Source organism: Glycine max, chromosome 12 (assembly GCF_000004515.6).
Source record: "Glycine max cultivar Williams 82 chromosome 12, Glycine_max_v4.0, whole genome shotgun sequence".
NCBI classification, from domain to species: Eukaryota; Viridiplantae; Streptophyta; class Magnoliopsida; order Fabales; family Fabaceae; genus Glycine; species Glycine max.
In genome coordinates, this window is record NC_038248.2 from 731,791 (window position 1) to 751,433 (window position 19,643).

Consider the following 19,643-nt stretch of genomic DNA (forward strand, 5'->3'; position numbering starts at 1 on the left):
TAATGATTGTCATAGTACATATCACCTTTAAAATATAATTTCTATCATTTTATTTATTGCACTAAAATAAACATATAAATAAAAATAACTATCATTATCACAGTGTATTTCAATATCAAATTTTGAATAAAAGTTTTTTTAACAAAAAGGTGATTTAACTAAAAAATATCAAAACCCGCATAAGTTGGATATGGATATCAAATTAGAAAACTGAATGAAATTCAATTTATTATGGCCCAACCATTATAACCTGTAACCCGTGATAAATTGGATAATTCATTTTGACATTTCTATTACATATTGTGACACTTTACTTAATCTTTATGTTTAATCACTTCACGAGCAATATTTTGTTAGAAACAATAAAATAACTAACTTTGATAGATCATAATTGAAATGGACTAAACATATCACATTTGAGATAACTTTATAATATGAAACAATCAAATAAAATAATTAAATACAAATTTGAAAACATTAAAATATTTATAATTTGTATTCTTTAAATTTCATTTAGATTTCAGATTTTTATCTTTATTTTTTAATTTATAGTTAAGTTTATTAATTTTTTATTACAATATTTCTATTAAATACTTTATAGATTATTTATCAAATATTATTTAATATAAGTTGATATTATTTGAATTTTTGAAATAAACTATTTATTTTCTTTTTAAAATACTATTGAACAATAATATAGAAGTATTTAAATATTTTGTCTTTTGCAATTTAACTGCTAATATATATAATAAAATATCTAGAAGTTATATTTTTTTTATTAATTGAAATAATTTTCAACATTTATAAAATTTCAAATGCATACATTTAATAATTTTATGTATTATCAATATATATAATAGAATATTTAGAAGTTGCTTTATATTTTTATTAATTGAAATAATTTTCAACATTTTAAAAATTTTAAATGCATACATTTGAATAATTTTAATCATTAAAATAAATTTATGCTGGTTAAATTGATTTACATAATTGTAACGAATAATTAATTTCACATATATCTTAGTTTATTTAATTGCAACGAATAATTCTTGACTAATTTAACATACTAAACTTAAGGGTATTAGTCAAGAATATTTAATATACCATATTAAATACAGTATTGTTAGTTTTTTTATAAAATTAGTATTAATTTTTGTTTGACTTCTGAATATAATGGTTTTTACTAAATATTTTTTATTTTGACTCAGATACTCAATATACCCTTTTCTTAATTTATTTTTTTAACATCGTTTTATTAATTTAATTATTAAGTTTAGAGGCGAAGGGAACGGAATAGTAGTAAGTAATTACTATAATTGTCTAAAAAAAGTAAGTAATTATGAAATGATGCAGTAAAAAAAAGTAATTATAAAATGAAAGCAGATTAGATTATTTAATCCGAAAGCCTCAAATGCACCATAAATTACCTCACACAATAGCATACGTGTCAATCGGTAATTAGTGATGCCACGGATTCACGTTGTAGCTCGTAGGAGATAATAATCCAGTGCGGCGTGTACTCATACACCTCTCTAAGACATTGCTTAAACGGTTTTACGTTGCAGACAAAGCCCAAAGTGTGTCACACAGCAAGTGTATCTATAAACTCAAAACAAAGAGCTCTTTACAACGCAAAATTAATTTGTAGAAAAACGGAGAGAGAGAGAGAGAGAGAGAGAGGAAAAAAGGAGGAACAACAGAACTACGGAGAGGGAGAGGGAGAGGGAGAAAAAGAGAGTGGTTCTTCACACTCTCGCATTCCGCAGATCAGATCCAAACATTCTGAATTCCTAGATCTATTTCCGCTCTCCACCCGCGCTTGAATTTCCGATTCGCGATTTCAGTTTCGTGTTTTCGGCGCAATTAGGTTTTCTGAGATCGAATGGCGTGCATCAAAGGGGTGAATCGATCGGCGTCGGTAGCGCTGGCGCCGGACGCCCCGTACCTGGCCGCCGGGACCATGGCCGGCGCTGTTGATCTGTCTTTCAGCTCTTCCGCGAATCTCGAGATATTCAAGCTCGATTTCCAGTCCGACGATCAGGAACTGCCTCTTGTCGCGGAGTGCCCGAGCTCCGACCGTTTCAACCGTCTCTCGTGGGGGAAGAACGGTTCCGGCTCCGAAGACTTCGCTCTCGGCCTCGTTGCCGGTGGAATGGTTGATGGCAACATTGACATCTGGAATCCTCTTACTCTGATTCGGTAATTGGACCTTTCTCTCATGCTCGTTGCTTTTGTTTTGATATTGGAAATGGCATGTGTTTGCGGAGATTGGAGTTTCCTAGGGTTAGATGGCCTCCTAGAAATACGGTTAGATTGCAGAATTTGGAACTTGGCTGAATGAATGGTTTTAATGATTTGTGAGATGATTGATACATAGTACGGTTTTTAATGCGTGAATTGGAGTAACAATTCAACATCAGTGATTAGTGGAAGTAGTACTCGATATTTTTATTGGATAATACGATCTTGATGCAAATCAAACTCAATTTCGAGTTGCTGATTTGATTTCTCATTTTTATTATTATTATTATTTGGTGTATACAATTTTCATATGGTGCTTAACGATTGTTTTGAGTTAGAATAGAAATTTTGTTTGATATGAATGCATCATATTGCTGTTCGTTATACAATTTAGATTTCCTTTTATATTTACTTAATGAAAAAAGAAAAAAAAATCCCATTGGGAATAACAGAGCGAACAATCAGGGAGGTAAGGTATCCTCCTAAAGTATCAAATAAAAAGAAACAGTAATGGATGCATCAGGTGGAAAGAGTTGACCAGCCCCTTTGCTATTAGATAAAGAATTGCTTACTTTTTTTTGGTAATCCTTTCTAGTTTTATTTTATCACTGCTCATTATATTTTGGGAGTGTTAGGATTTTGCAGCTTTCTGTTACTGGTCCTTCTCCCTCCTAGCCACTAGCCACTAGCCAGTGGGTCTAGTGGTTTCTTGGTGGAAGATTAGGAGATGAAGGGTTCCTAATAGATATATAAATTATAATGATTGAGTCCTGAAATTTACATTCTTTGTGCAGAATTATTCATATATTATTATGTAAATTCAATGTCACACATGTTTTCCCCAATTTAAAGACATCTTTGCCCTTCTCATTTTCTAATTTGAGCAATTATAGATGGATGACATTGTCTGTCGATGCAAGTGAAGGATGATCTTATATTGGCAATCCCTTATATCTGAACTATGGTAGCTCAAAATCAAGTTCTCTTCAAATTTTAAGTGGTTGCCATGAAAATGGAGAAAGACAATAATTTCTGTTGGAGTAAATAAATGGTGCATTATTGATAAAATATTTAGTAATTCTGAATATTTTGGTTCATAGCTTAATTTCTTCAAGTTATGATTTTAGTTTCATATACAATTTTTACTTTGCCTATCCAATGAGTTTATTTATTTATTTTGATAACTTTTATCAGCTCGGAGTCAAATCAAAGTTCTCTTGTTGGACACCTTGTAAGGCATAAAGGGCCAGTAAGTTTTGCTTTGCTTTTATAAGCCAACCTGTTGACTTTTAATTGTTCTTTGTTCTTGACCATATATATTGTTTGCTTTATTTAAAATCCTATCTTATATTTTTATGTTTCAGGTTCGTGGTCTTGAGTTTAATGCCATTGCACCAAATCTTCTTGCATCTGGGGCTGAGGATGGTGAAATTTGCATATGGGATTTGGTCAATCCTTCAGAACCTACACATTTTCCACCGCTAAAGGTCAGAGATTGTTACCTTGAGTGTGCATGTTACATACATTTGCCCCTGCTTTGATGGATTAATATGCCTTAATCTTCAAATATCTGTCTCTGTAAATTAATAAATTTTACATAGTTAGTGTATATGATAATGGTGCAGAGTACTGGGTCTGCTTCCCAGGGAGAAATTTCATTCTTATCTTGGAACAGTAAAGTCCAACACATATTAGCATCTACTTCATATAATGGGACCACAGGTGAGGAGGGAATTTAGTCTATCCTTTATATTCTGTTCTCAATGTTATATGTTTAGTGGAATACTATATATGTTAATATACATATTTTGGTTTTATTTTCCAGTGGTCTGGGACCTAAAGAAGCAAAAGCCAGTGATAAGGTAACTTGGTTGCTCATCTTTTGCCTTTTGTTTTTGAAGAAATTTGGTATTCTATTACCTAAAAAAATAATTATAACCTTATATATCATTTGTGAACTGGCAGCTTTGCAGATTCGGTTAGAAGGCGGTGTTCTGTTTTGCAGTGGAATCCTGATGTTGCCACACAACTAGTCGTTGCATCAGATGAAGACAGCTCTCCTTCTTTGAGGGTATAGCATAGTCACTGCAGATTATTTGTCTGTTTATTTCAAGCATTGTATGTATTGACCTTATATGAGCATGTTGATGCAGCTTTGGGACATGAGGAATACAATTTCACCAATAAAGGAGTTTGTGGGACACACTAGAGGTAATGACTCCTGTTAATTTGTTTATAATTCTCATGGTTGTCTGTTTGTCTACCTTCTCTTTTTTGTTGTATTTTTTTTCTTAATCCCCCCACTGATCTTTCAAACGTGGGAAGCAAGTGAACAAGTAATGTTAGCTGTGAAACAGGACTGGATAGATAATTAAACTTTTGCTATTGTAGATCTTTTTCTCTTATTTATGTAAAATTTGTGTGAATTATATATGAAGAGGAGGGAGGGTGATATAGTGCTATGAAGCTTGGATATAACAAAAGGCATGGGTACCGGCATGACTTTGACATGGGGGCATGAAAAGTTACATGGCTCAGTTATGGTACAATATATACAATTAGTATTAGTAAAAAACCCAAAACTTAAGTCAAAAGAGAATCAATATTTAAAATTTTTACGAGTGAATAAAATACTATCATTTATTTAAGGTTTAATTACCCATTTAGTCCCTATAGTTTTCAAATTTAACTCTTTTAGTCCCTATAGTTAATAAGTGGATTTTTTAGTTCCTGAAATTTACATTTTAATTCCCAAAAGGTCCCTGCAATTAAAATTCTATAACTAACGGAGTTAAAAAAAATTAACGGCAGAGACCTTTTGGAAATTAAAATGTAAAGTTCAGGGACTAAAAAATCCACTTATTAAACTTCAGGGACTAAAATATCCACTTATTAACTATAGGGACTAAAAGGGATAAGTTTGGAAACTATAGGGACTAAATGGGTAATTAAACCTTTACTTAATTATTTAGTACTTCCACGTGTATTTTTGTAAAAATAAAAATTCAGAAAATTCAAAGTTGAAAAATTCCAAAATATAAGTAGAGGAGTATCCTTAGTTTCCTTGAAGTGTCTAACATTGGTACATGTTAGACATGAATATGATGCCTATTTTTGAAGTGTCCCTGCTTCCTAGGATATTGGGATTATTCTACCTTATGCCTTTCTTATTCCTTGTTTGGAAACACTGCAAAAGAAAGGCTTCACTGAATACATTTGGATTGGTATCCGATTAAGTACTCAGTACAGTAGATTTTTTTCCTTTATATAGTGGACAGTATACAGCCCATGTTGCCAACTGTGCCTGAATTGGACAATTTGCCTGAAAATAGGGTATATTTAAATTTAAGTCTATACTTATTGAGTACCTCCAAAAACTTGATGACAGTGATTTTTGCTTTCATTTTGACAATTGAGCAGACACCCTGTCAGGCATCTCATGTTTGTTTAGTGATCATTTTGTTTTTATTTATAGTTTTGTTATCTATGCTATGCTCTTCCTTCATTAAAGCTGTGTTTTCTGGCTCTTGCTTTTGCACCCAGTATAATGTACTGTAAGATTGTCAATCATTCCTGTTAAATTAATGTGCAGATGGATGATAGCATGTTAGGTTATGATTTGTCATTTATAGGCTTCTAGATCTTGATTTTCTAGTTCTTGCAGTTTTATTGTGAAGCTACAGTCTCTTTCACTGTTCAGTTTATCTTATTCGATTCTGTTGCCTGAATCTCCTATATTAGGTGTTATTGCAATGTCGTGGTGTCCCAATGATAGCTCTTATTTGCTTACCTGTGGCAAAGATAGCCGGACTATATGCTGGGACATGATTTCTGGAGAGGTGGTGTTTTGCCTTGTTTTACCCATCTCATATTCTGTTTGATGAGTTCCAGTACTGCTTGATTGCATTGACCTTTACATTTATAGTACTTTGGCTCAGTGATGATGGTTTTTCCTTTTTGGGTGGGGGTGGGGTACAGATTGCCTATGAATTGCCAGCTGGGACCAATTGGAATTTTGATGTGCATTGGTATCCCAGGATACCTGGAGTAATATCAGCATCTTCCTTTGATGGAAAAATTGGCATATATAATATTAAGGTACAAATATTTTTGGTGGTTTATTTTAGTTTTGGCAAGTTTTCACCTGATTTTGTTTAGCAAGTATGTCGAAGTCTGCTGTAATGTTGAAGAAATTCATTTTGAGAGTAAACTTGGAGTGATATGACAAAGTGTCATGGAAAATAAGATACTAGATAAGTCATGCCTAAATTTTATTTGCTATATTTTTATTGTTCATAATTAATAAATACAAGTAGTTATGGTGGCACGTGATGAAGTAGCGACTTACAATATGTATAATGAATTAATATTTTACGCTACAAATACAAATTTTGATATAACCATATCCATGTTGTCCCTCATTAGACGTTTCTGTTTTTTTTTTTTATATTATAGCTTGTTGTAGTAAACTTTTATCTGTCTGTCTTCATTTGTTGTCCATCTCATTCTTTATAACTCATAAAATAAGTAATTTTTTTGTTGAAGTTATAGACATGATACTGGTTGCCCAATATATTTTGCATTGTGTAAAATTCTTGTTTTTCCTGTATCTTTTACCGGAAGTCCAAAATATTATTCTTAATTAAATCTCTCTTTAAGTAGGCGAGCATTTTCCCATGATCAACTTTTGACACTGATTTAGACTTTTTGTCAAAAACTGTTAGTTTTTGCTTTATAGACTTGGCTTAATTGGGTATTTGGGTTATTCATAACATTTTTGCATGGCATTAGGCTTTATTATATTTAATTTTTCCCTTTTAAGCCAAATTAGACAAGAAGATACAGGATAAAAATGTAAGCAATTTTAAATATGTTTTGCGTATTTCTAATTTCTTTTTGGTAATATAGTCATAATTTGCATTCCAGATTCTCTTCCTGTATATCTCTTTATTGGCCATATTATTTACAGCAATATTTGTAATTGTATGCAGGGTTGCCGTCAAAATGGTATCGGGGAAAATGATTTTGGTGCAGGTGATGCATTTTTTTACGTCTATGGAATAAACTATTATAATTTTACATATAATTACTCATATATCATCTGTATGTGACTGTCATACTCAAACAGTCTATGTAGCTTTTCTTTATATGCATATTGTGGGTGTATCTGTGTGTTTGTTTTGTGTGTTGAGGAGGGTTAGGCAAGGCCGTCTGTTCTTAAGAACACCTTGGTATCGGGGCTTTTTTGGAATCTCTTGATGAAATTTCTTTTCTGTGCAGTACCACTGAGAGCACCAAAATGGTATAAACGTCCTACTGGTGTGTCTTTTGGCTTTGGAGGCAAACTTGTGTCATTTCATCCCAGGGCATCTGCTGCAGGTTCTCCAGCTGGCGCTTCAGAGGTAAGGTTTTAGTGCTTTGGTCATATGTGAATGGCAAATTTCTTAAAACTTTTAATTGAATTCATTCTATTTGTGATTTTCCAGGTTTATGTGCATAACTTGGTCACTGAAAATGGTCTAGTTAGTCGTTCATCCGAGTTTGAAGCTGCAATACAGAATGGGGAAAGGTCTTTATTGAGGGTTTTATGTGAAAAAAAAACTGAGGAATCAGAGTGAGTTCTATTCATGAAGTGCAACATTTTCTCATGATCTTTCTTTTTGATGCCTAACCTAATCCGTTACACTTGAACAATGCTGATCACTTTTTGATGTTATAGATCTGAGGAGGAAAGAGAAACATGGGGCTTTTTGAAGGTTATGCTTGAAGATGATGGGACTGCACGGACAAAACTTCTCTCACATCTTGGTTTCAATGTACCTAGTGAAGCAAAAGATACAGTTAATGATGATCTTTCCCAAGAAGTAAATGCGCTTGGACTTGAGGACACAACTGTTGACAATGTTGGACATGTGGCTACTAATGAAACCACTATTTTCTCTACTGATAATGGGGAAGATTTCTTTAATAATCTTCCCAGTCCTAAAGCTGATACCCCAGTATCTACTTCTGCCGGCAACTTTGCTGTTGTGGAAAATGCCAATGGTTCAGAGAAAATCCAAGATGATGTGGAAGTGGAGGAGAGCAGTGATCCTTCATTTGACGACAGTGTTCAGCATGCTTTAGTTGTTGGGGACTACAAGGGGGCAGTTATGCAATGCATTTCTGCAAATAAATGGGCTGATGCATTAGTTATTGCTCATGTTGGGAATGCTTCCTTGTGGGAAAGTACACGGGATCAATACCTTAAAATGGTCCGATCACCATACTTGAAGGTAGCTGATGATAACATCATATAAACTGTCAATTTTATATCAAACATAAATTCTATCTAATACCTACCTGATCTTTTGTTTTTTACAAATCTCTTCATTTGTGGGTCATTTCCAATTTCAGATTGTATCAGCAATGGTGAGCAATGATCTCTTGAGCTTAGTGAACACCAGGCCACTGAAGTTTTGGAAAGAAACCCTTGCGCTTCTTTGTAGTGTAAGTCTCTTTGGTCTTTGCTGCCTGTCTATTTTTTTAGTTAGATTATGAAGTGCTGGCATCATTTTAGTATTCCTATCATTCTTAAATTGATAAAAAAGGAATGCCGAGTTACCTAATGAAGTTTTACTAGCATCTCAGACTCACTTGCCTTCTTATTATACTCTGGGTTTCTTTTAATAGTTTATTATTTCTTGTTAACATATTGCCATCTTTATAATTATTGCATATTGAAAGCTTGCATCTTCTGGCTTCACCTTTTGGCCATGTCTTCATATTGTTGTTACTAATGGAGTAATGGTCATGTTATGATTGGATTAAGTTGAGACCAGAATTTCTCTTATAGTACAAATTTGAAACTTCATATTAGCCATAAATTTTCATGATTTAGTTATTATATATTACATATCGTTCATGTTATCACATATTAACAGTTTGCTCAGAGAGATGAATGGACTATGCTTTGTGACACACTTGCTTCAAAACTCATGGGGGCTGGCAATACATTAGCTGCAACTCTGTGTTATATATGTGCTGGAAATATTGATAAAACTGTTGAAATTTGGTCAAGGAGCCTGTCAAATGAGACCGAGGGAAAATCTTATGTTGACCTTCTTCAGGTAAGATTGACCTGTAACTGTTATAAAATTCTCATTTACCAATATTGCTGCTAGAAAATTGACATGATTATCTTTGTTAGGATTTAATGGAAAAGACTATTGTTCTTGCCTTGGCAACTGGGCAGAAGCGGTTTAGTGCTTCTCTGTGCAAGCTTGTTGAGAAATATGCTGAAATTTTAGCAAGTCAAGGGCTGTTGACTACAGCGATGGAGTATTTAAAACTTTTGGGTTCTGAAGAACTGTCGCCTGAACTTACAATCTTAAAGGATCGAATTGCACTTTCTACAGAACCTGGTAAAAGTTTTCTTGGACTCAAAGGGGTGCTGATTATTAGCAAGTGACACTTTGCATGCCAATTTTGCATGATGAATACTTATTTTTTTTAGTAGAACAGTAATCTTGTGTTATGAATAAACTTAGTATAGCACAGTTCTATTTTATGGTTAAAGTTTTAGTGCATAGTTCTATGCTGCTATGTTTTAAGAAGACTTAACCAGTCAAATGGTTACTTATGCCACTCTTTAAACATTCTTAATGAATGGTGGAGTGTTTAATTGTTCATAAACTGAAATATTTTCACCAAGAGTTTCTTTTTGGTAAATTTCATATCTTACATTTGTTAACCACATTTGGCATGTAGAGCTGCAGCTCATTAAAGTTAATTTATTGAGGGAGGAACACCAATTATTTTGTTATTTAAGGATTCTTGATTGGAGAGACCTATTTTCATAGTTTTTAGTTATTTGATTAATTATTATCTTGTTACAAATTCAGCTGCTAGTGTTTCCATTTTTTTTAATTGTGAAGCTTGCTGTACACCCATATTTTTTTCACTTTTTTTGTTTCCTTTTCAAATGGTTATTGCTTGCAGAGAAAGACTTCAAAACTACTGCTTTTGAAAGTTCTCAATCACATAGTGGGTCCTATTATGGTGCCGATAATTCCAATTATAATAGTAATTATTATCAGGTAGTTATTTAACTTTGTTCTTTACCATTTTCTTTTTTGGTGCAAAACATGTCGTTTTACAATTTTAAATTATTCCAAATAATCTTTGTTGTTTAGGAGCCAGTAACCACTCAAGTGCAGCATGGTGTTTCTGGAATTCAATATCCTGATAGCTATCAACAGCCATTTGATCCTAGATATGGAAGAGGCTATGGTGCTCCTACTCCACCCCAGCAACCTCAACAGCCTAATTTGTTTGTTCCACCACAGACTACTCAGGTTGTGCAAACTCCCCAGGTATGTCATCATATCATTTTACATCTTATAAAAATAATAGGCTGCTTGATTTTTTATACCTTTTCCCTTATTGCTTTCTTAAATCTAATTATTTATTTCTTGTAGCCGACTTTCTCAAATACTGCTGTTGCACCACCACCTTTGAGAACTTTTGATCCTCAAACTCCTCCCATGCTTAGAAATGTGGAGCAATATCAGCAGCCTACATTGGGATCTCAATTGTATAATGTCAGTAAACCTTTTTAATTTCAAGTGGTATCATCAATTATTTGAGGCTACTTGTGGATTAAACCATGACTTTCTATATTTCAGACAACCAATCCACCTTACCAGCCTACACCCCCTGTTCCATCACAAGTGGCCTTGAGTCATGGCCAGAACTTGTCACAAGTTGTGGCACCTACCCCAAATCCAATGGGATACATGCCAGTCTCTGGTTCTGGTGGTGTCCAAAGACCTGGGGTGGGATCAATACAACCTCCCAGTCCCCCTCAAGTGCAACCTGTGCAACCACCTGCAGCTCCTCCTCCTACTTTGCAGACTGCTGATACTTCAAAAGTACCTGGTAATTTTTTTTAGTATCTGGGAATTTTAAATTGCACTAAAAGAATCATTAGTTTGCTTGTGCTTATTTTAATATGGGTCGTGATACAAATCTTAAACTCATCATATTTGTTGAGCTATTTGCTTGTGTTGACTGTGCCAGGGCATCAAATGCCTATTGTCACAACTTTGACAAGGCTTTTCAATGAGACATCAGACGCCCTTGGAGGTTCACGTGCAAACCCAGCTAAGAGGCGGGAGATAGAAGACAACTCGAAGAGACTTGGTGGGTTGTTTGCCAAGTTAAATAGTGGAGACATATCGAAAAATGCTTCTGACAAGCTCCTTCAGCTTTGTCAGGCATTAGACAATGGTGATTTTGGTACTGCCCTACAAATTCAGGTAAATCAATTGCAAATGCAAATTATAGTATTTACCTGTGTAAAAAACTCCATCAAATCTACATTCTAGCCTCTTTTTTTTTTTCGTGTTGCAGGTTCTTCTTACTACTACTGAGTGGGACGAATGCCAATCCTGGTTAGGTTCACTCAAGCGGATGATCAAGACAAGGCAGAGCGCGAGACTAGGTTAAAAAAGCTACAGATTTCTTTTTGCTGATTTTGGAAAATTTTCGTGTGATTAGCATCTTGCAGTAGTGATTGCTGGTCCTCGTATCAATGTACACAGACTACTGCCATCTCTAGATTTCAGGTGCAGGGTTTTTGATTCTATGTGCTTCTACAATTTTCTTGCTGTGTCTGCAGCTTTCACATCGACTGTTATTAAAAGCTGTTAATGAAGGTAGTTTTCAGGAAAAGATCAGAAATTTTAGCAGATTGTTTTTCAACCAATATCTGTAATATGAAGAACGGTGTTTTGTCTGTCTGTTTGCCCTAAATTTCCAGATGGTTTTTCTTCACACCCCCTGGCTCCATGGTGACGCCCCAAGGTGTTCTAATGTCAGTTATAGATTAATGTTTCCTTTTCTTTTATTTTTATTTTTAAAGAGTATTTTGTATCACACTAGCCGTATAAGTATTGATTTGATCGTCAAACAGGTGAATAATGTAGCATCATGTTTATTTAATCATCCATCATTTAATTTCTCCAAGCTGTACATTGGTTTCAACTGGCTGTCCAGGTCCATGGTGCTTGGGACCTAGAGTGATCTTTTAGTATTTGTGGGTTGACATAAATTTGTCAGTGATTTCTGATCTCTCGGGACAAGAAAATATGATTAAAAAACAAACGTATCTCAGTCCCAAAAACCTCTTTAACGTTCGGTCCAGAGTTGTCATTTTGGGATGTGCATCTTACATCCTTTTATTTTTAATTCATGTGCTGGCTTGGGTGCGGTTCACCAGGATTTTATTCAAAATATTTAAAATTTCTTTAGAAAATACTTATTTTCCAAAAAAAAATTGTGTAATTTTAAGACTTAAATACATCTTTAGTCACTTTATTTTGTCAAACATATAATTTTAGTGTTTCTATTTTAATATCTTATTTCAGCAAATTTGTAATTTTAGTTAAACTTTTAATTTTAATTAATATATCTTTTATATTTTAATTAATTAAATTATTTACTGATGATATTTTGATTGAACATGTTAGGTCATGAGTTTAATTGAATCAAAATAAAAAAGTAAAATATAGATAAAATTGAGGATTGAATCTATGATTTTTCTAAAATATGGAGACAATGTCTCTATTTAAAATAGAGATCAAAATTGTGAATTTAGTAATTTGGAAGGACTAAAGATGTATTTAAATTTATTTTTTATTTTATTTAAATTTTCTTGTTATTTTATTTACTTTAAAAGGGTCTTTATATGATTATTTTTTATTTATATATTTAGGGTTAAAGTTTATTTATATTTGTTTTACTCTATATTCTACATTGGAAAATAAGGCCATATTAATTCATAGTTTGCATATAATCATCAAAATCTTCTAGTTGGAAAAAATTAAATATTCTTGTTTGAAGTTGTTTAGTGGCACAGGGCAAGAGTGTAATGCATGGCTACATATAGTAGTTGTAGATTTGGGGGAATGCGATGAGGATTTGAACAAAAGATATTTGAAATTGTTGAAAAGCATTTTTCCGGGAATATATTAAGGAAATATTATTTTTAAAAAAATATAATTTAGTTTAAAGAAAAAATGTTGGTGCCAATATTTAAATAAGTTTGAAAACTTGGATTGAAATAAAAGGGAATTGTTAATATACTTGTAAATAACCATTTTTGTCCGGGAAAACTTAAAAAATGTAAAAAAAAAAAAAGTTGCAAAATTTTTTAAAAAAGAAATGAAATGCAAAAATGTAAAAGAAAAATACAAAAATGTTTAAAGATTTTCGAATCTTTGTTTTTGAAGTAATAAAAATGAAAGTAATAACGCAAAAAAAGAAGTAAAAAATAGGGGGAAAAAATGTCTGAAAGAGTAGTTTCAATATAATACAAAAAGAAATTCAAAAGTTTCAAACGTTGGGGTGTGGTTCCAAGCACCCTTTCCCATGAGTGTGTATGCAGCACAAGTTTTCAGGCAGCATCACAGAGCCATGGACGTTCATCGTTTCTCTGGCTATAGAAGCACAAAGCCCCATTGCTTCTTATGTGGACAAAAGGATAGCAGTGTAGGTGGTGTTCCGATGCAGCTCCAGTTACCGTCAACGGGTTTTAATGTTTGTTCACTGATCTTCGTTTTCTATTCCATCATAATTTAGTTGTTTTACTTTGTTCACTCATTTCTTCACTGGTTCTCCACATTATTCGTTTTATACTCTAGTATTTTTAACTTTTGCTTTATGCTATATACTTTTTATGCCTTAAATTCATTCTGATGCCATCATTCTCTTTTCTTAAATAAATGCTACCTCCCAACACCTACAGCTTCTCAAGTTCTTTGTTTTTGTTATTACTTTTCTATATTATCATGCTATTTTATTGTGCTTTAATGTCATTAAACTATAACTTTTCTTATGTTATTTGGTTATCCTGTTCATGTGCAGTATTAGAAAAGATAATAATAATAATAAAATGAAGCTTTAGTGGTGACTACTTTAGATATACTTCCCATTTTAGTAACTACAGAAGTTACGAAGGTTTAGTGATAACCACTTTTTGGATGTAATTGTAATTTAATTATTGTAAAAAATTATCAAAAAGGGATTTAACAATAATCATCTCAGTTGTACTTTTGATTTGATTATTGGCAAAAGCATTTTAAAATTTAAAAGATAAAAAAATATAAATTAAAATTATAATAAGAATTTTTTGTAATAATGACTTTGGATGCACTTACTTGATTATAATGCAAACTTTTAAAATTAAAAAGAAAAAAATAATAAAAAAATATAATTCACTATTGTTTTTTACAAAAAAAGTTGTGTAGCTCTTATTGTCTATTGCATATAGAGATACAGAGAATCAATCTTGTTAGACTAAAAAGATAAAAAAAAATATATATAATAATAATCCTCTAATAAATTTCTTTTTAATAATAAATTTCTCTTGTTAAAAATAACAATAAATAAAAAATCTAAAAATATTCCTTTTCATTTCGAGGGATAAAATAAATAATTTTATTACTTATTCAAATTTGTTCATTTAACTATAGGTAATTATTTTAGAATGGATGTCGTGAGGGCAAACAGACTGTAGGAAAGGGTTAAATACTTTCCCCACTTGTAATCGACTCTTGAATCCAAAATTTGGTTTCAAAATCATTTTCTTTTAAAGGTTTTTTTTGTTGTTCTTTTAATAAATTATGGTGGTAATTCTTTCGATTTTAAGGTATTTTTTACTGTTTCACCATAATCGTGGTTGACAAATGACGATACTTATATTTTTTTAGTTGAATTATATTAGTAATCTTAAAAAATGGATAAAATCCAATTATTATTTTTTTTTGGTTAATTTATCTTAAATAGATTACAGAGGATTTATATTTAAATTTGTACAATGGATTTTTTTATCCTATATTTATATTTTGAACGAAGAAATAAGTTTTTCATGACAAACTAATTTTTAGTGTTTATGGATAAAAAAATCAGTAGTTTTTTAGATAAATTTTCATTTTCCATAATAAATTAACTTAAATACAAAATCAACTATTATGAATAATTTTATATCCCATTTTTGTAATTTTACAATTAAAAAAATGATTCTTTAAGACAAATAAAAAATTAAAAAAAATATTTTTAAACAATATTGTATGCATGTGAAAGTTTGAATTTGTTTTTTACCTTTTACTAGCTCCTTTTTGGTTTGAATGGAGGCCCCGGATCGAGAAAGGAAAATCCCTTGGGAAGGATGTCTTGAATGGTCGTTCTTTCTGCAATGTCACCTTAGTGTAAGGAAGCAAAGAGAGTTGATGCAACTGTAAAGAAATTGATTAATACAGAGATCATCTAAAACAATTAGAAATCTTAATCTATATAGTGTTATTCTTAGTCTGAGCTATAGAGTAGATTCAAATCTATTATATCACAATAGCTCATGGTGACACACTCGTAATTTTTTTTTTATTTCACATAGATTCAGCCCCTCTGAAATGTAGACACATGATCTTTGTGAAAAAAATTTCTTTACTCACCAATCATTACAAAATCTAGGAAAGGGTTGTGTTGCCAATGTCTACTACACTAACAATTGCAACAATAGGAATTCCTCCATCCTTGTTTAGATTGCTTGACTGTAATTAGTCCTCAATAATTTTCTCTTTATCAGCTTTCCTTCCATATATCTCAGATTCTTCAACTAAAGAAATCGAAGGTGGCTTCTTTATAACATTTTCTCTTATGCCAAGAATATCCTTTTGTTCTGCTATCTTCTCCAGCATTCCTTCACATAATGGATCAAATGAAGTACAAATGTTTTACTTTGAACCACCAACGATAAGCAAGACACTTGAAGACCAACAACCTGAAGCTCTCTTTGACGAGTCAAGTTGCCATCTTTCTAGAAAACAGCTCGGATTCACTAATTGTTTTTGATGGTTTATATGCAGCAGCAGCACAATCCCCGACTCCACCATAATGCCTCATTAAGCCGATCACAATCACTCGTTGAACCTCAACCCCGAATTTATTAGCACTTACTTCCAGACATGCTCGTGCACAATAACCGATCAATGTTAACAAGTAATCATCCGTTACCCGAGGAAGAGTGTTACTGCCCACCAATCTTTAGTGTCTTTTGAGAGTTTCAGAACTCTAGGCAAATGAGTGTCTACCTTCCTCGTTGAGAGTGGTGAAGGGTTGTTGCCATGGGGATCATGACTCAATGTGTTGAGAGATCGAAGGGTTGCAACGTTACGTTGGTTCTTGGGGAGAAATTAAGAAGTATCGGTTTGATCTGAATGTGTATGCGTGTTTTAGTTAAGAGCTAGGAAGGTTCAAGGTTCCATTTTTTTTTAGTGAGGGTAACAGAAAGAGATCAGAAGAGGGTGAGAGGGTCTATGGGTTTGTAAGCAATAAGCGAGAGAAAATGAGAAGAGGCTTTGCTAGGTACGTTGTTATTGAAAAGTGAATAAGAGTATGAGAGAAAGCTAGAAAGAAGATGATATTGATGATGGGTCGGAGATATGGTTTAGCTCAACTAATTAACAACAATGACCCAAGGATAGTGTTAGAGAATTAACCTCCTTCATTTCAGCAATTTTTTAACATCTGTTTCTTAACAGAGCAAGTATCCCATCTTCAGTGAGGCATAGCATAAATTAATCCATCTTCTGTTTTGTCCACATCACTATTCCATCTATAATACTCAACCATAGTTTGGTTCTTTTATATAGCTGTAATCTTGAGATAATATTGCTATGCAGTACACATTATTGAAAAGATATTCAATTGATGGTTTGTTAGTAGTTGAACTGCCTTCAAGTGTAGGCCTTCCTAAGGGACCAACTAGCTGGAGCAACATTGTATTGTATGAGACCACACTGTAAGCATAACTAGGTGGTGACTACAAATGGATATCTGTGTCTCTCTTTTGCTAACTGCTTTTCCCTTCCTTGTTTACAGGTTAATCATTAAGTCAGTGTATATTGTTGTTTCTGATCCGATGAAGTATAGTGGGGTTGCTACATTAAGTGGGTTTTTGAGCGGTGAATTTGACATTGAATGTGTAGTGAAACAAGAAGTTCTCAGTCTTTTTGAACTTCAAATGGGTTCCCATTGAATTTCTTCATAATTAATCTTAAAAGTGGAAGTTGCAATTTGGATTTCAAATGGGTTCCATTGAATTTCTTCTTAATTAATCTTTTTGAACTTCAGCTATTCAATATTCATTCTCATTGTCCTTTTATTGTTACTGTATGTTACTGCTGCTATCTGATATAGTTATTACTGAAATTATAAAACAACATAAAAGTAACCACTATAGGTGAAAATGAACACCTATGCTAATTTTAGGATGCAGCCTTTTCTTCTAGATTTTGTTTGGAGAAAATAAAATATGCATTCAGAGTCATACGCTTTATTATATATAATAATTTTATTAATTTTTATAATAGTTATCGTATTAATTTGTGATTGAATAATCACGTAAAATAAATTTATATTGTACCATTAAATTTGTTTGTTTGATTACTGTGTTTTCTAATTCTAGCCTTTTATTCACATTTCTTAAAAGCTTACAAATGGGTATAGAGATGAAAGATATAAGAAGAATTATTTTAACAATTAATTAATGCTGCAAATTAGATTAAGCTGTTCGAATATTATATTATTTTAAGGGAAGGGGTAACATTTTTTTGCAAATCAACAACAAAACTACATTAACCAAGTCTTTCCTCGTAAGGTGAAATTATTGCTGTGAATTATTTAAAATCTAGCTATATATTTTTTAAAAATAAAATTTTAAAATATTATTGTACATAAAATATATTGTTGTACCTTTTCTTTTCTATTCTATTCTATAATAAATACATACGGGTTGCAAATGTGTAAATTAATTAAAAATTAGGTGAGAAGTAAGTGGAAAATATATATATAATAAAATTAATTTTATCTTAAACTTTGAAAATTATAGATAAATATAAACAAAAAATCTTCTTAAAAAAATGACACTTAAAAAGAAATAGAGCAATTCATTGTTGCTTCTCAATAATCCTTCTTGATAAACTACTAATTAACTCTCCACCATCAAATATTGTTAATATTATATTCTCTCCGTCTGATAATAAATGTAATATTAAAAAAAGAAAAAAGTTTTAAAAAGTGTTATTTTAATTTTGTATAAACAACCCTTATAATGACAATTATTATAGGATGGAGGTGTTGCCTTTTTTTCCTTGGGAAATACGCTAACAAATGAGGCTTAAATGTCTTTTTGCTGTTGGTAAGTTAGTGTTTTTTTTTTCTATGCAAGTTTATTTTTTTAATTTTAGTTTATATAATTTTAGGTTTTTTTTAATTTTAATCTTTGTAATTTTTTTTTCATTTTTAGCAATTGTAAGTTTGTGTTTTTTAATTGTAGTCTCTTTAACATTCTATTTTTTTTTATAGTCTATATTAGTTTGTGCTTGTAGGAATTAAAATTGAAAAAAATAATATAAATTTACAAGAACTAATGAAAAAAAAAATCTTACAGATTGAAATTAAAAAAAAACAGAAATTTATATAAACTAAAATTTTTAAAAAAAACTAGACTAAAAATAATAAAACAAACATATTTAATCCAACAAATAATTACGTCTTTTAAGAGACTCAGGATACAAAATTCGGAATAGATATAGATGTGTATTGTGTAAGTGTAATAACTCCTTGAAGTCCATCACAGTTGATGGGAGGACTTCATTCTACATAGCCATGAGACAATCTTCAAAAATTTATTTAACCCTTTTGAGAAAGCTAGGTTTCTGTTCATTTTAATTATTTATTCCTCTTTTTCTTCCATGAAATTTGTCCAACGAATCAGACATTATTAAATCTCTATACTGCTACAAAGATTTTCATTGGAAACTCTTATAAAAGCGATTCAATTCACCTAAAGATGTCATTTAGGTACAGACACAAAAAGATCTGACTCTTGATGGCATTGTTGGAGCCTTTTGACTTTTTTCTCGGCCTTTGCAGAACCAAGCTTCCATTCCATGATGACCCTTTTCCCTTCCACGGAAAAAAAAGTGATTTATTAATTCTAAAAGAGTACAGTTTTTCTAAAAGGCAAGAAGAAAAGGTATAAAACAACCTCAATTATAGGCCCCAGCTCAAACAAACACAAAACTCCTATAATAATTTCCGAGTATTGGGCTAATTGCTGCATGTACATGGTTGTAGAAATTAATTACATTAAAAATAATAAGGGGTCTTGAGTCAACTATTCATTAATTATACTTATTTTCCATCCGTCTCAGAAGACAATTTCATAAATTCAAAAGAGAGAGATATGCAGAAAGTTAGTTTCTGAGCTGTAAAGCCTTAATCTAAGGAAAGGAATATATATTTTCTCACGTGTAGCTAACAGTTATAAGGTAAAAGACACTCATTGTTCTTGTTTC

At 31.9% G+C, this 19,643-nt stretch overlaps 1 protein-coding gene across 1 annotated transcript; it reads left to right on the forward strand.

Moving 5' to 3' along the window:
* The first annotated feature begins 1,580 nt into the window (after nucleotides 1-1,580).
* On the forward strand, nucleotides 1,581-12,244 carry LOC100788642 (protein transport protein SEC31 homolog B). The gene is made up of 22 exons (XM_041007310.1): nucleotides 1,581-2,199; nucleotides 3,436-3,490; nucleotides 3,606-3,728; nucleotides 3,867-3,963; nucleotides 4,067-4,103; nucleotides 4,207-4,312; nucleotides 4,395-4,452; nucleotides 5,983-6,080; nucleotides 6,220-6,339; nucleotides 7,233-7,275; nucleotides 7,522-7,643; nucleotides 7,728-7,855; nucleotides 7,961-8,516; nucleotides 8,638-8,730; nucleotides 9,165-9,350; nucleotides 9,431-9,644; nucleotides 10,222-10,319; nucleotides 10,416-10,595; nucleotides 10,701-10,823; nucleotides 10,908-11,160; nucleotides 11,302-11,540; nucleotides 11,635-12,244. Exons 1-22 carry the CDS (start codon nucleotides 1,883-1,885, stop codon nucleotides 11,728-11,730), a joined length of 3,342 nt encoding a protein of 1,113 aa, XP_040863244.1. The 5' UTR covers nucleotides 1,581-1,882; the 3' UTR covers nucleotides 11,731-12,244.
* Nucleotides 12,245-19,643: the final 7,399 nt, after the last annotated feature.